General features: G+C 51.9%; 7 protein-coding genes across 7 annotated transcripts; 5 read left to right on the top strand and 2 right to left on the bottom strand.

Annotated features, from left to right (window-relative positions):
* Window positions 1-378: 378 nt before the first annotated feature.
* On the top strand, window positions 379-4866 carry BJX67DRAFT_369561 (uncharacterized protein; the record flags this gene model as incomplete). The annotated part of the gene is made up of 7 exons (XM_071030777.1): window positions 379-1481; window positions 1913-2858; window positions 2913-3023; window positions 3082-3099; window positions 3156-3271; window positions 3323-3975; window positions 4025-4866. 7 exons carry the CDS (start codon window positions 379-381, stop codon window positions 4864-4866), a joined length of 3789 nt encoding a protein of 1262 aa, XP_070890265.1.
* Window positions 4867-5641: 775 nt separating this feature from the next.
* On the bottom strand, window positions 5642-6379 carry BJX67DRAFT_158086 (histone H3 family protein). The gene is made up of 2 exons (XM_071024896.1): window positions 6156-6379; window positions 5642-6089 (listed from the first exon to the last, which is right to left on the bottom strand). The coding sequence occupies exons 1-2, from the start codon at window positions 6286-6288 to the stop codon at window positions 5743-5745; spliced, it is 480 nt and encodes a 159-aa protein (XP_070890264.1). The 5' UTR covers window positions 6289-6379; the 3' UTR covers window positions 5642-5742.
* A 386-nt stretch (window positions 6380-6765) lies between these two features.
* Window positions 6766-8036, top strand: derA (putative ER-associated proteolytic system protein Der1). The gene is made up of 2 exons (XM_071024893.1): window positions 6766-7118; window positions 7188-8036. The coding sequence occupies exons 1-2, from the start codon at window positions 6930-6932 to the stop codon at window positions 7746-7748; spliced, it is 750 nt and encodes a 249-aa protein (XP_070890263.1). The 5' UTR covers window positions 6766-6929; the 3' UTR covers window positions 7749-8036.
* Window positions 8037-8323: 287 nt separating this feature from the next.
* Window positions 8324-8926, bottom strand: BJX67DRAFT_377068 (uncharacterized protein; the record flags this gene model as incomplete). The annotated part of the gene is made up of 1 exon (XM_071032020.1): window positions 8324-8926. One exon carries the CDS (start codon window positions 8924-8926, stop codon window positions 8324-8326), a length of 603 nt encoding a protein of 200 aa, XP_070890262.1.
* A 2666-nt stretch (window positions 8927-11592) lies between these two features.
* Window positions 11593-12584, top strand: BJX67DRAFT_157904 (uncharacterized protein). Its single transcript, XM_071024894.1, has one exon. It carries the CDS (start codon window positions 11703-11705, stop codon window positions 12210-12212), a length of 510 nt encoding a protein of 169 aa, XP_070890261.1. The 5' UTR covers window positions 11593-11702; the 3' UTR covers window positions 12213-12584.
* A 371-nt stretch (window positions 12585-12955) lies between these two features.
* Window positions 12956-14146, top strand: BJX67DRAFT_377067 (glycosyltransferase family 32 protein; the record flags this gene model as incomplete). The annotated part of the gene is made up of 3 exons (XM_071032019.1): window positions 12956-13234; window positions 13289-13444; window positions 13508-14146. 3 exons carry the CDS (start codon window positions 12956-12958, stop codon window positions 14144-14146), a joined length of 1074 nt encoding a protein of 357 aa, XP_070890260.1.
* Window positions 14147-14769: 623 nt separating this feature from the next.
* BJX67DRAFT_157907 (uncharacterized protein) lies at window positions 14770-15931 on the top strand. Its single transcript, XM_071024895.1, has 2 exons — window positions 14770-15377; window positions 15481-15931. Exons 1-2 carry the CDS (start codon window positions 15053-15055, stop codon window positions 15792-15794), a joined length of 639 nt encoding a protein of 212 aa, XP_070890259.1. The 5' UTR covers window positions 14770-15052; the 3' UTR covers window positions 15795-15931.
* The last annotated feature ends 276 nt before the right edge of the window (window positions 15932-16207 follow it).

The raw sequence follows: 16207 nt of genomic DNA, 5'->3' as shown, positions 1-16207 counted from the left end.
CTGACAAAGGAAGCGGTTCCTCCCTGGGCACTCCATTGACTGCATTGATGACTTTTCAAGTCAGAATTGTGACACCTGCGCGTGCTCCGTTTGCGTGCAAGTCAATAGCCATATGCGTAGTACTTGGAGGTCAAAAGGCCCTCCATCTCCTCTGCTATAGTCCAGTCATCGTCACGCGATACTCTTTGCCATATCCTCTTTATACACCATGCTGCCCCAGAGCATGCGAAAGGCGAATGCTCCCAAGCTTTACTCATGAATTTGTGTCGGAACCCAATAAAGAACGATTCGCTGCGCGCTGCAAGCCGACGATCACGCTTTCGGAATCTCGTAGCGCCCACCACGGCCCATGCGAATATTGAAGAGTTACAGACCATCATGGCAGATAGTCTTCGTCGGGCAGGAATCAAACTGAAAGCTGTTATAGCGATGAGCCGTCGGTCGCATGCACCAGAAACGCGGTCCGGGGAGCAGAGCTCCCTTAGGCGATCCTACCTTCTCGAGCTTCCCACGGAGCTTCTGCTCGAGATCATCTCACACCTCTCGGAGTTACCAGAAGCCTGTCTTGCGCTGACCTGCAAGAGACTTTTCATGATTTCTGGCGCCGTTCTGCGCTCAAAATCTCTCCGGTTCAACCGAGATTTTGCTCCTCTTTTTCACCACTATCGCAACGGACATAGCTTTGCCACTGCTCGATGGCAGTTGGTCAAGATACTCGAGGACAGCCGGTGGCGGGCTTGCTCAAAGTGCCTCAAGCTGCATCCGCGAAGCTTTTTCCCTCCACGAGAGCTGCGGCGCAAATCGGAGGATCGGACCTGCAGCCTCGGAAGCCTTGCCGGGGTGGTTGACCTGTGTCCATGCAAAAAGCTTACCTTTCGCGACAAAATCGAACTTGTTGAACTTCTAAGAATACGGCAGAAGTCTGTGGCAGCCCTCGCCACGCAGTTCGGTAATGGCGCTCAAGAACGTTTCTGCTGGCATTCTTGCACCGGGGACTATGGCACTACACGGTTGAAGATTGAAATATTCCCGGAGCTGGACGACATGGATCAGTTACGGATCAGAACTGACTACCACTTGACTACCGCCTCAGGCCAGCTAGGAAAAGAAGAGTATATGACTGCTCGTTTCGGATGTGCGCATAGGTCTGTCGATTTGTGGCTTTCTAGTGTTTGCCAGACCACTATATGTCAACTTTACGAAAATCGTTGCGCTTCGTGTCGACGAATAGCTATCTGCAACTCTTGCAACGCCTTGCTAAAGTGTCCTCGCAAGCAGCCATGCCGGGTAGATGGAAAGTCGGAAATGGCGACTTATTCCTTCTGGACCGAGAGGTGTCTTGGAGGCGCGTCTCTCACTCCGGATCTCCAATGGGCGGCACAGAGGATGCATCCGGCGGAGGGTTTGCTTGACTTAGATAATTGCGGTGAACTCTGCCCGTGGACGATCCGTGAGCATCCTCCTCTTCCCAACCCGCCATCGTTAGGGATGGAGATACTCGACACTGCAATTCAGGATCAATCTTTCAATCAGTTATATACTTCCATCCATACGCCTTAAGACACACGGGCGGCGGAGGCATACGGTTTCGGTGTGTCGGTGCCATGAGACGTTGGGAGCATTTCCCCTTGAGGTCTCCGGTCTCAAATGGTTGCAAACTCCGTCTCAATATTTTATTAGTATAGACTTGGAAATTAACTCTAATGTGACAGAAGCGGGTTCACTCGAAGGTCGAGGGTTTTCGTTCCATGTATACTTCGATCAGAGCGGTGCTATTCCACATTAGTTGTATCCGTAAGGTTTCTCCGGTCCGAAACCAAAAAGGAAAAGGGCATCATAAACTGGTGGATAAGAAACCCTCCCAGACCATTCGCGTCAACTCGATATACCGCGGGTATCTTGCAAATTACAGTAGCTTGGATGAGTGTCATCCGTGTCCCGGGGCGATGAGCTACCCACCATCTCATAACGGTCAATATTCCTACCAGTATCTGCAGCAACATCACGACCTCCATCCGCCCCAGCAGACCATCCAACCCCAGCTCCTGTATAACAATGTGAACGCCGTCAACGCGAACGCCACGGCGTCGGCGTACCAATATGGCAAACCCACTGTCTACCCGCAGGTCATGGTGCCGTCTTACGAGACCTACGGCCAGGTGTACCCTCCGCAACATCAACCGCAGCTTCAACAACAACCTCCACAACCACCGCCGCCCCCGCCGCAACAACCACCTCCACAATACGTGAATCCCTCCGATATTTTCCAGCAACCACTTCTTCCCTCTCCACCGCGCTCCTCCTTTGGCAGCCATCGCCCGCCTCAGTATGGTGCGCAACCAGCGGTTCCTGTTGCTGGCGACAGTAACCGTGCTACAACTCTCATGACCTCCGCTCCTACGCAGTCAGTTATAGCTCCGACATATAGTCCGGTACCGAGTTCTAATAAAGCAAATCGTCAATCCCATAACAAATCTCCCAAACCCGCATCGACTCCACAATCTCAGATGAAGCCCAAGCCCGTTACGAATCCCCCACCGGTTCCCGTGACTCCGCCAGTACCGTCACCAAAACCAGTTCAGGTCTTGATACCCGCTCCGTCCCCAGACGTACAGCAAAAGATTCAACGACCGCCACCAAAGAAGCAAACGCAAAAACAGCCCACCCAGCAACCCGAACCCAAACCCGCAAAACCCGCTATAGATTACCAAGTACTTTTATTGGCAATGGCGGATGATTATATTAACGCAGCTCATGTCCATGGGACCACGGTGGCGCTATTAAGAAGGGAGATGGAGTTGGAGGAATATTACAGGCTTGTCGCAACTGGCCTTGGCTGCTTGGAGGCGGTTCTGAAGGTATTTTCGCCCCTAGACATGTCAAGAAAAGAGTTTCTAACAGGCCTGGCAAAGAACTGGAGGTTGCAACCACGCGTAGAAGCCCTCGTGCGACTAAGGTATGCACGGATCCTCTTCGAGGAAACAGATAACGACCTCGAGGCGGAGACGGCATTAAGTAAAGGGGTATGTTAACCGCCTATCATGATTCTTTTGTGGCTACATTGCTGACACGGTGGCTAAGATTGACCTATGCGAGCGAGTGAGTGATTCCATCTCTTCGAATTGGATTCTGGTGTTATACTTATCATGTTCTAGAATCGCATGCTTGACTTGAAATATAGTATGCAACATCTGCTGGCACGAATGCTGTACAAAACAAATCCAAAGGCCTCGCTGAAAGCAGTGGATGGGATGATCCAGGATGTTGAAGCGTATGTTGTCCCCATAACCACCACCATGACCCAGTTCCTGACTATTTGTAGTTATCGCCACTCTGCCTGGGAATACGCTTTTCGCTTTCTTCGAGTGTCCCTTTCATTGTCCTCGTTCGGTCACCAGGAATCCACTTCAGCTCTACAACATCTTCATAAGATCTCCAACATGGCGAACCGGCATGGCGACAGAGCTGTTTCGGTCATGTCCGCTATTATTGAAGCTTTAGCACACCTCCAGCAAGGGTCTAGCTCTGATTCTATTGAACAAGCTCAACGTGCCATTGCAGTAGCACGAAGTCACCAACTCAATGACGAATTACGCCATATTCCACAACTCACCACTCTAATCCAGATTGTGGACATATGCTGCAGTTTACTGGAATATGACGTCAACCAATCCTCGCAGAAGCTCAAGGTTCTGCAAGACCTAATGGATGCGCGACTAGGTGATTCAAATTGGCGTTCTGACGGGTCATTTTCCATTCCGTTGAGTGGCAAATCCGCAGGACCCTCTTCCATTGATACAGGAGATATTCTCCAAGTCCAAAATGGAACACTGCTCCTCAGCTTTAGCTGGCTTCCTCAGCACGACCTCTACGCGCTTTGTTATTTCCTCAGTTCAATCACGCTAAGTTGCAAGAACTCATATGATGGGCGTAAGGCTGAGAAGTTTCTCCAGGAAGGAGTACGGATGCTCAAGGGTTCGTCATGCCTTTGTACATTTTGAATCTAAGCCACTGACGTTCGTAGGCAATTTCCAATCACCACAAGAAATCACGGAATCATTGGTTAACGCGAACAGACGAGTGGAATGGCGCAGGTCGCTATTCTGTAACCTACTCATCCAGCAAGTATTCCTTGCCTGCGGCCGCACAGACTGGGATGTCGCGAGTAGGACCTTGAAGGAACTCCGACGAGAGACCCAAGCATCGGGAGATAATCTTTCAGATGCAATCCAGTGCCTAATTGAGTATGCGGCCGGTACTATTGCGCAGGCGACTGGCGACTTAGAGGCTGCCCTAACCGCCTTCCAATCCCCTCTACTCTCATTATCCTCTTCTTTCAGCAAAACTGCCCGCAACGACCCACACCGCGACACTGCCATTCTAGCCGCCATCAACACTGTTCTCATCCTCCGCGACCCTTCCCATCCATCTCATTCCAATCTTCCTAATCTCCTTTCCGCTCTCGAATCCTTCTGTCGTGCGAGCCCTAACAAATATATTCAAGCTGCGTATTACCTTCTCTGCGCAACCGTGCAAACCGACTCAACTATCCAAACAAAACAGTACCTCCAACAAGCCCTTCAATCTGCCACGGCAATCGGAAACAGCCAAATTACCTGCATGACATTGACGTTTATGAGCTGGAAATACTTCCGCGGTGTTGTGGGCGAACAAGCTGAGAAGAGTGCTCGCGCCGGTCGCGCAATGGCGAAGAAAGCCAACGACCGACTCTGGGTTAGCGTTACGGACGAGATGCTTGCTGAAACCTTAGAACGGCAAGGGAAACGAGAGGAGGCGAATGGTGTTCGAGAAGAGGGGAATCGGGTGACGATGGGACTGCCTTCTGCCCTGAGAAGGCCGGCTTAGCCCATGAATTGACGTCACATCACCCTTTCTTTACTTCCCTTCCCAATAAACGATTGTCTGTCTGTCGTGTATGGAATACCCGGTATCGGTTCATTGCATTGGCACTTCCATTCTTATTTAGGTCACCTCCATCGGCGGGGACCTTTCCTCGTTAGGGGTTCAATTCATGATATCCTTTTCTGAATTTGAGGGTCTCTGGCGCATTGTATCAGACGGGAAGGCATACTTGGTCGCGTGCTTCGGACGGATTTACTTCGAATGTTTTACCGCATCTTGCTTGTGATATTTCAAGGTGGTTAATAGACTCAGGCATTATGATTGAACCCTGAAGTTACTACTCCAATAGCTAATCCGGAGCTGATGACGGGGCGCAAGTTGATTAACCCAGGTATGACTGCTCTAAACCTGGGATTTGAATGTATTCGAAGACACACATTGCCACCTTATATTGCTTCATGGGGTACACGCACCACCGTTGACTCCATGTAACGATACTAACAGCCACAAAACCCAGAGTAGGTGCAGGGAATAAAACAGGTTTGGAAAGACAGACGCATCACGCGGTTCCCAACAATTACTCCATCGTACGCCTGAAACCCATGCATCAACGACGGAAAGTCTGAATAAGTAACAACTCTTGCAAGGAAAAGGCTTGCCTGACTGAAGTGCAGCATAACCAGGTACCAAGCTCAGAAGTCAAATCAAACAGGTAGGGTCAAATTATAGCGAAAACGCAGCTTCGGCCCCGTCCCCGAGCCATCCTCGCGCCCTTCGCTTTCAACCCTGCTTTGTGTGCATCTGCATTCGCAGGATATTATGCGTGTAAATGAGGAGAAGGGATATCGAAGTGAAAAGAGAGACGAGGAGGGAAGGTAACTAGCCCAAACCACCCCACGCTCCGCGAATTCTTCGCGCAAGTTGGATATCCCGTTGCATAATCGTAACTCGCTTAGCGTGGATGGCGCATAGATTTGTATCCTCAAACAAATGGACTAGGAAGGCTTCTGCGGCTTCCTGGAGCGCCAGGATCGCATGCGACTGCCATCGTAGTTCGGCACCAACCTCTGCGGGGAGGAGGTCCAATGCGACCTCACGAACTAGACGTGCAAAGGGAAGTTTGCGGAGGAGAAGGTCGTATGACCGTTGGTATTTCCGGATTTCCTTAAGGGCGACAGTTCCCGGTCTGTAGCGGCGGCGACGGCCGTGAGGGGTTGGATCGCCTGCTGTGATCGAAAATGTTGGTTGATTTGTTTTGACCGAGAGGGTGATGATTGGAAAGTATTACTTACGCTCAATATCACCAGATGGCCGCTTGCTCGCTGTACTACTCTTACTCGCTGCGGTTCTTTGGGTTGCTGGGCCGCTTCTGCTGCTTTCTCCTGTGGACTTGCGAGATTTCCCTGCTGCGGATCTTGGGGGCATGTCTGTCTTTTACTGTCTTCAGATATTGTTCGGTGAGAATGAACCGGCAAGTTTGGGCTCAATCAACAAATCGCTTCGCCACACAACGAAGGTGAAGCGTCGGTAGGTTTCGTCCTTTTTTCAGTGTGGAGGGAGAGCAAATTGGGTTCTGTGCCCCTTTCGTCCAATCCCTACAAGCCGTCAATGGAGCGATTATACTGTTTCAGTTGTCGCAGCATGCAGACGCAGCTTCAGAAGTGCCTCATGAAGTTAGCCGCTTCGAGGAAGGCACTGAGACAACCCTCGACAAAATTGAGGGGGCTGGGGAAAGCTCATCTTGAAGCTGGAGGTTCAGCGCGCCCAGCCCTCGGCTTTTCGACGCGCAGCGCGTTGACTTTCTTTGTTCTCCGCAGCTAGCGCGCGGCAGATCATCCCCACGTGACTAATGGTCATTCGTGACATTCTGGCCTCAGGCCGAAAAGGCCACTTGGAGGTCTAGTCCCATAACCTGTTCTTACTTGCTCCAGATTTACTTTCCTGTCAGTTTATTCAGAACGCAATCGCCGGCGTACTTTCTTTTTATCCGCGTATTCCGCTTCTCTCCACTTGCCTCAGTCATCAGCTGGTCGGACGCAAGGGCCGCCGCTCTTATCTCTGACGGGATGGCCGCCATCTGGGGCAATGGTGGGCAGGGAGGACAGTTCCCTCTCGAGCAATGGTTCTATGAAATGCCCCCGGTGACTCGGTGGTGGACAGCAGCTACCGTGGCGACTTCAGTTTTGATCCATTGCCATATTCTAACCCCGTTACAGCTGTTCTACAGCTTCCGGGCGGTCTATGTGAAGTCGCAGGTACGTGAGCGCAACAGAATACATTGGATGCACACTTGAGCCAAGCTTCCAGGGCTAACGTTATGGCAGTATTGGCGCTTAGTGACAACTTTCCTCTATTTTGGACCGCTCAATTTAGACTTGCTTTTCCACGTCTTCTTTCTCCAACGATACTCCAGACTCCTCGAAGAATCATCTGGTCGTTCACCCGCCCATTTCTCATGGCTGCTTGTCTACGCCATGGTATCGCTTCTACTTATATCTCCCTTCCTTTCGCTTCCATTCTTGGGTACCGCTTTGTCCTCGAGTCTAGTCTATATTTGGAGCCGTCGCAATCCCGAAACCCGGTTGAGCTTTCTCGGCGTCCTGGTCTTTACGGCTCCGTATCTTCCATGGGTGTTGATAGCTTTCAGCCTTGTTGTTCACGGGGTTATTCCAAAGGACGAGATCTGCGGTGTAGTGGTCGGCCATGTTTGGTATTTCTTCAACGATGTCTATCCCTCACTTCACGGTGGCCACCGGCCCTTCGATCCGCCAGCCTGGTGGGTACGGCTGTTCGATGCGCGAGCACAAGCCGATGAAACCCAGGGTACGGATGCTGCAAACGTCAATCGGGACTTTGCTGCGGCTGCTGCACCCGAAGTTCGTTGAGATCCGGTCGCTCGAATCACCTATGTCATTCTTGGAGCGCTACGGAAGGGGAATCGTCTCCTAAACTACATTATCAGGCCATCCCACATCAAGCCGAGCCTGCCCGATTGCACCGCGGATAATTCTGCTCTGCCGCCTTGTATGGTGAAATGAGAGAAGAGGCCCGTGTCGGGACGCATTGCGGCTTGCCGGGGATACTCAGCTCCTGTCCGCACTCTACAACCCTGAGGATTATCGTGCTAACCCTCGTCCTGTCAATGGCATCAACTGGGTTCTGGCTGGGAGTGTTGCCACATTTTCCATCTTCTGTTCGAAGAGCTGATGAATCGCTTGTGGGGATGAGTGGGGAGTTCTTAGGGCGTATCCTTTTGATCAAGATCGTGCCATTAGAAGAAGTTTCTAGAACCAGGCATACCGTGGGAGTTGAGGGTGAATTGGAAATCTTTACGAAGTGGAAGAGGCCTTTCGACTCAGATTTCAACACATCCAAGTAGTATTTTCAACATAGAGTTTCTGTTGTCGCCAGTTATACCGCCGGAAAATAAACCCGTCGCCGGCCAAGCTTGCGGTTAAGCTTAAAGCTTGCTCGCGGCCTCGGTCTTCGCCACCTCCCTCTCCACCTGCTCCTTCGAAGCCTTCAACCAAGTCCAACCCCGCCCGTACTTTCCGCCGGAACTTTCCTCACCCTGCCAAAGAACGTTATACTCGTCCTCCAAGTAATACAACGCCTCCTCCCAATGGAAGGACGATAGGATCACCGCATCCGGATCTCCACGGCAACAAGCACACCCTGGGTCCTCGTCCGGACCTAACGGCGGAATCTTCACAGTGCCATCCTTCAGCCCCTTCTCCAGCTGGTCCTCGCTTGCGATGTAGACCTCTTCTACAATCTTGTCCAGACTCACATGCAACAGCCGAGTTTTGAAGGCGGCGTGTTCTCGCGTGCAGCAGCCTGCTGCGTCGAGGTAGAGCCTGCCGAGGTCGTCGAGTTTGGCGAGGCCAGCGTGATCTGGGTGGGAGACGAGGCGGGTTCCTGTCGGGGAGATGGAGGTGGTGAGGCGGGGGAGGAGGGAGTGGAGGGCTTGGATGGTTGTGTCGAGGGGGAGGGAGTGGAGGCTATCGACGTGTGCTTGGAAGGGGGATGTTTCGATCGTAGATGATGGAGGCTGTGCCTGCATGGTTTTGACTAGGTGATGATTAAGACGGAGGGGGAGTGAAGATGGCGTTGCTCTGGAGCTGGGGGATGTCAGCATTTATGGATGCGACCAAGGAACTGAGCCTCAATGCTTCTTGTGCCAGCATCTGTTTGTCTTCAGCCAACAACGGCATTCTCAAAGCAAGAAGGTCTGCTTCTCTTGTCTTCCCCACACAACCCCCTTCAGCTCTCCTTCGTCGACACCTCTCCCCCCACCCGTTCGGGCTGAAACTGAGCCGCAGTCTCTTTGGGCCACCTGAGACTGCGCTTGGGCTTGTTGAGGTGGAAAACGCTCTTGATCTTTCGTTTTTTGCTTCACTGTCGGTTCTGGGCGTGGAAGGTCTCCTCCGCAACACTTTTCCATAGCCCGATGATCTCAGGTTTACAACAGACAAGACTCATTTTGCCCCCTCTATATCATTCCCGTGTTTCCTTGGATAGCTTCCTGTTGAAGTTATGCTTGATATGCTCGTCAGCGGTACAGCTGCTTCACATGCATCGAGAGCCGACCCTCTGTGTTTTCGTGAATTAGTGTCTTTTGGGCTCAATCCAGAATCATATTCAACCATTAGAGCATATAACCTAAACTCTTGATATCCAAGAACTGTGCTGAAACGCCACTCGCATCCAAATGCACTGGTGATACCACTCATATAGGTTAGCAACAACCATGCGGGAAGATACCCTGACCTCTCTGGTGTGACATGACCTATCCTGGGCTTGCCTGGAAAATTCGTCCAGAAGCACGGATATAAGATGCTACGTGTTTGTCCGTTTACCGTGTGAGAAGTCAAGAGGCATTCCTCGATGTGTCTTCCGTTGTTGGCGGTCGTATGTCGCCGGCAAACTATATATCTCGGGAGTTGGAGAAGAGGAGCGCAGCCTTAACTCGACTTCCCATGCTCACTTCCACCCCTCGGGGTCGAGGGAAAGATGGCGGTAGGGAAAAAACAGTCCATCGACTCCAGCCCAATACCTTTCGGCTGACTGCTACTCTACGTGGATGACTGACGAGCAAGAGGAACACATTTATCCTGGAGCCTCGAACAGACATCCTTCTTTCCCTGGCTCCCTTCGAATGCTGGAGCCCCAGGATTCAGGATGACGAGGTCTTTACCTTTTTCGGATGACGCAGCGCCAACGATGACTTGCGGCCTTGAACACTTAAATTAGATTGCCTCCACTGTCATTCGACGTTTCCCAAGATAACAAGCTCAATGCGTTCCGCTGCAAGGGTGCGGTGCACTGCAATGATGGAGAAAAAAGTAACCTTCCCTTGATTTTCAGCAATTTTCTCCTCTCGGAGGCGTTCAGAAAACGTCACTGGTGCGGATTTTGCATCTTGTCCCACTTTGGGCAGGCTGACAAGCGGCCAGGCCACCTCTCCAGAGGGGTTCTTTGGGCCGATCATCTTGATTCCTTGCAACAGACACGAAGATCGAGCGGGCGTTTTCTCTCGCCCATGCAATGTGACGTCCTGCTTGCCATCATTCCCTTCCACCTTCAAGACCTTGCGGAGGAGGGAATGGGAGCCAAAACCAGTCTGAATCTGATCCAACAAAGGACCGGTTGACTTTCGAAAAAGCCTTTGGAGGCTTGGGTATGAAGGGCTCATAAAGAGAAACTCGGGTTTACCCTCGAAGCCCTGACAATATTTACCAAGAGCGGCAGAGGAGGCCTCGTTGGCATGAACATTGATATCCCCAGCCATCGCTCACCCCGCCAACGTTGTTTGTGAATCTTCGTGTCATCGCTTGCCTTCAATGGACGATGAACCATCTCCAGTTTCCAGTCCCGAAGCTGCAGCACTCACAGGGTCTTGGTTGCGACACGTGCTTGGCGAATTGGCAGCAGCACCAACCAGGCCCTGACTTTTCTCCCCGTGATGGGACCACGGTCCAGCTGTTGATACAGTCGAGGAGGGGAAATCAGATCATTCCTCACTGCGCTTTGATGTTGCAGGCCAAGAGCTCTTGTTGCCCGACGCCAGTCTCATGTGGTCGGAAATCACTCGTATCCAGCGATGGACTTACTGATCCTTGCCCAGACCGCGCGAATGACTGGGTTCTGATGGCTGCGTGATCTGCAATGACGAATGTGACCATTCGAAGTAAGAATGAATTCTTTGAGGAAAGAGAGCGCGTCTGAGTCCAGAGTTGGAACGACCTTCTTTGAGAATCTTGGCTGCCTGGAGCGAGAACGAGGCACCGAATTTTCGATGGTTCCCAAAAAAAACTCGCGCGATTTCCTTGGCTGTTAATGAACTTTCAATAATGGATGGAGCCTGAGAACGAGATTGGACGGGCAAAATATTGCCTGTCCAGGAATGTCCAAGAAAGGCAAGTCATCAACCAAGAAAGGGCTGTTGCGATGGAAGTCTTTGGCTGCACGATCTTCAGAGCGTCCTCTGGGACTGTTCTCGGATCCATGGGTGCGGTCTTGGGAGAAGGCAAACTGCATCATTCTGGGGATGAAACATCGGTTTTGCTTCTGCATTGCGTTTCAGTTCAAGCTTTTCGACTGGCGATAAACTTCTGATTTCAGGATAACTCTGAATTTTGAAAAATTGGGTTGGACAATCCAAGGGCCTTGGCCCTGTTGGAGAAAAATTGAGACACCTGCGCAGCTTCGCCAATGACGCTGTTCGATTCCTCAGGCAGGCAAACAGGGACAGAGTGGGCCATGGATCCGTCGTGAGATGGTGCAGAAGACAAGAGGCTTGGAACAACTTGACAGACTTTCTGAGGCAGGGCAGGGACATGTTAGCGCCCCTTGAACCAGCATGCGGTCTTCAAAACGCTCGCTCTCACCCAAGACCGGCGAAGTGGCTCAGCCCCAGGATGGGCCCACAGGCGATTGGGGGCTGGACTGGGAGCACCAGACACGAGGATGGCGATGGACAGCGCTCGTTGATGTCAGACTTCGGTTGTTCCTTCCTTGCGTCGTTTCGAGGAAAACGAGCGAACGAGCCAGCGACGTCTGACTGTGCTCTGGGCCAGGCTGCGTCTTTCAGCACCAACACCTTTTGGAGAGGAGGATCCTGGCTGAAGTGGCGGAGGCTCAGAGCTCACTTCATTTGGTTCGTCCACCCGAGCTGCGCGGCCCCTTCTGACTGGCCAGTGGCAGCACAAGAAAGTTCGAGTGCCTCTCGAGCTAACCCATGGCTGAGCAGAAGGCTTCTGCTCATCTCCCACACTAACGGCGACAGCTGCTGCAGGTTTCCTCCACCCCAAGCGACCCAAGCGACCCAACGACAACCTGAACTGTGATCTCCTTTCTCTTTCTCTTCACACTTGCTTCCTCGCCTCGTTGACGCCGCGCCTTGGTTGCCAGGCATCGTTCGCTCCTTCTTGAACTGTCTTTTTTTTTGCCTTTTAAAAATAATTAATTTCCGCGGTCCAATCCCCCCCCCTATTGACCCTCATTTTCATTCGCCTTTTCCCCTTCTCCAGGCCCATCTTTCCCCAACTGTTGTTCGGAAGAGAAAATCCCTTCCCCAATCTGCTCCTCCTCGAGCTGCCATCCTCCTTTTGTCCTCGTTTTCTGGGGATTCGTGCACAGTTTGAGCTTCGACGACAAAGTGATCCCTTTCCTCACCCTCCAACGAATCGATTGAGGTTCCTTCACTCCTTTCAACCCTAAATCGTGCCCAGGAAAACGGGTCGAAACTCAACAGAAAGGTTCTCGCGGACTCTTTTCCCGACGTAACAGCGACAAACTTCCCGTCTGTTTCTTGTCATCTCCTTTTTCCTCTGAGGTCTGCTTGGACTCTTTCCGCGAGACACTGTTGTCGTTCAGCTCGCTGTCCCTTCGCCCCATCGCATTCTGAGCTGCGGTTTGAGAAGCGTCGACCGTCAACCACAATCGTCCAGTCCGAGTGCGTGTTTGCCACGTTAACGATAATAAATTGGTTCGATTCTCGTCGCCATCGCACCTGCATCGTCTTTCGTCCTCCGTCTGTACAAGTACCTCATAGAACTGGGGTGACCCGACACCTAACATCCACTTCACAATGCGACGCGGCCTCTTGGTATTCCTCGTCGTGAACCTCCTCATAATTACCTTCCTCATTCGCAGCGTTTCTACCCTCCTATCATTGCTTCTCGAAGATGCCGCGGCTGATGCGATCCACCACGCGGAACTTCCCTCGCCAAACTCCAGCTTGATCGAACAGCGGCCCCAGATTATCCCAAAAATCATTCACCAGACCTACAAGAACGAGTCAATTCCTGAAGTATGGCAGGAAGCCCAGCAAAGTTGCAAAGACCTTCATCCTGACTACGAATATATTGTATGTATCCGTCGTTCTTTGTGGACGTGACGTTCGGCGCTAATATGCTCACAGCTCTGGACGAACGAAAAATCTCGCGAATTCATTGCAGCTGAATATCCGTGGTTTCTGGACACCTTTGACGGGTACAATTATCCGATTCAACGTGCGGATTCCATTCGCTACTTCGTCTTGGCTCATTTCGGAGGTACCTACATTGACCTCGACGATGTACGTCTGCATCTACGCCATTATTTTCGATTTGCTACAGTTCGATAAGCTGACTTGAAGAAGGGCTGCAACCGCCGGCTAGATCCGCTACTCTCTTATCCCGCGTGGGTGCGTCGCACTGTTCCCACTGGCATTTCCAACGACGCAATGGGTTCCGTTCCGCAGCACCCATTCTTCCTCCGCGTAATTGAGCTACTGCAGTCGTACGACCGCAGCTGGCTCCTCCCCTATATCACGGTCATGTACTCCACCGGCCCTCTTTTCCTGTCTGTGATCTGGAAAGAATATATGGCAGAAAATCCGACTGAAGCTGGGCGTGTCCGAATCCTGATGCAGGATGAGTACAACCGATACTCCTGGAGTTTCTTCACTCACCATGTGGGGAATAGCTGGCATGGAAAAGATGCCAGGCTAATCTTCTGGATGGGACAGCATTGGGTACTCCTGACTGTGTGTGGCTTTGTTCTTGCGGGCGCTGTTGGACTGTGCTTGTGGTGGGCTTACGGCCGCCTGCTCATCTTTGGCTCCAAATACCGCTTCCGTTATTCCAAGGTCCCCAACCTGGGGTTTTCTCGCTATCCTTCTCCGTCGCGTCGCTCTCGCGGTATGATGCCCATTCTACTTCGGCGCGTGAGTTCCAAAGGCGACGAAGAAGTCGGGCCGACGGAGACCTCCTACGAATATTGCAGCCGGCGCGACTAAACGGCTACTTTGTTTCAACTGCTTGTGTTAGGTTCACGGCCTTTGACACGATTTCTTTACGCTCAGCCCTGAATTTTCAACCAAATCCATCCGACAAGTGGGAACTACTGGGTCCCCGGGATTGTATTGTGCATGTATGGAGTTCTGGGACGCTGTTTGACCCGAAGCGCTTTCAAGAGAACTGGTTGCTTGTACATGTTTTGGCAAGAGGTCTTCTGATGTACGCGGTGCGGTCTGCTGTGCTGCGCTGCGCAGCGCACATGCTATTTGCCCCGTTTTCACTGCTTTGGATATACTAGACTTGTTTTCCCGCCAGCCTCTTCGATTCTTGCTCCCCATTTACACACTACCGCTTTTAACGTCTGAAACGTTCATATAGACCCGCTTCCGGTTCCGTGGAATTGTTGTTGGCGTTTCAGATGCCTGGAGCAAGCTGAGTCGCACACAGTCAAATAATAATAATGTCAGGAATATAATGAGTTTACATCGTCCATTCAATTTGAACGATAGAGCGCGCCTTGGTTTGATCATGACGGCCAGTCAAGCTTTAAGGCGTTTCAGTACAGCGGATCTGGACCAATAACCTTGGAGCTCCCCAAAGAACAAGGCTGCGTCAATCTCCAAGATCAACCAACATTCTCTCCATTTGTCGGCTTATCGCTGACTTGATACTCCACTTCCACAATCAAGAATGTTAGGAAAAATCCTCCCTTTCTTGTTTTGTTGGTTGCAATTCTCCTTCAACAACTTGCTTTGCTGAAAAATCTTCTCTCTGCTGATTAAGGCTCCGAACGACCTTCTTTCCTCGTTAGCAAACGCCACGGATCGTCTATATTCAGTGCCCATCCAGACCTCACCACCTAACCCGTACATTCTTCTTTACTCTTCAAACCCTCCTTCGCCAAGATGAGATTCCTTCTCCAGCTTCTTCCCCTCCTCCCCCTCGCGCTAGGAGCAACCACCTCCCCCTGCACTCCGCAAGAGATAACAATAACCCCCTCCCAAATCCTCTTCATAGCCCCGAACTCAACATCCTGCGCTAACGCACCCGAGCTCGCGAAGGGCGAATGCGTAACAGCCGCCCAAGCTGCCCCGCCGCTCTCCGCCGCATTCACCAAGTACAAAGTGACCTCGCGGGCCGAGCAAGCGGCCGTTCTGGCCCTCATTGCCTTTGAGAGCGGCGAGTTTCGGTATAATCGGAACCATTTCCCCGGTGTACCTGGGCAGGGGAGTACGGTTACCCCCCCAACTAACCCCCTCTCCCAAAACCGCCCCCTTTCCCTTGTGTCGTGGGTGAGTTTGTTGAAGTGAGATGCTGATGTGTTATGGCACAGCGCGAAATATGCAATCCCCGACATTCAACAAGGAGTATGCGGCATCGATACCGGCGTTGGAGGGGCGGTTTCAGAGTGTCAAGGATGATCCGGCGGCTGTGTTGGATTTGTTGCTCGAAGATGCGGAGAATGACTTTGGGTCGGGGGCTTGGTTTCTCACGACGCAATGTGCGGACGCTGTACGGAGGGGTTTGCAGAGTGGAACGGAGCAGGGGTGGAGGGGGTTTATTGTTGATTGTGTAGGGACTGAGGCGAATGAGGCGAGGAAAGGGTATTGGGTTAGCGCTGTTAATGCGTTGCAGGTTTCCGAATAGTAGGTGGAATTGGGATCGTAGGGATTGGGTGGTGCGCGTTCTTGGGGATGATGAAATAGATGCGTGGACTCGTGAAGTATGTCGTGTTCTATATTGATATATCGCTAGGTAGAAAGTTTACAGAACGCCTTTTGTGCTCACCACATCACCCGCACCAACCTCACCCTCTACCCTCCTCGCACAAGCCGTCCTAATAGCGACAGCCAGCGCCTTGAACGCACTCTCCGCCCGGTGGTGGTCGTTGTCACCGTATGTGCAACCCACGTGGAGGGTTATGCCAGCCGCCTGCGCAAAGCTCTGCAGACCGTGCGTGATCATCTCCGTGCTGAGATCGCCGATCTTCTCGCGTCGGAAACCCAGGTTGATGACCGCCCACGGCCGGCTCGATAGATCGATCACGGCCCAAGATAGGG

The sequence above is a fragment of the Aspergillus lucknowensis genome (assembly GCF_044049455.1).
Source record: "Aspergillus lucknowensis strain CBS 449.75 chromosome Unknown BJX67scaffold_3, whole genome shotgun sequence".
Taxonomy (NCBI): domain Eukaryota; kingdom Fungi; phylum Ascomycota; class Eurotiomycetes; order Eurotiales; family Aspergillaceae; genus Aspergillus; species Aspergillus lucknowensis.
Note: the sequence above shows the minus strand (reverse complement) of the source record. Positions and strands in the feature narration are given on the sequence as shown.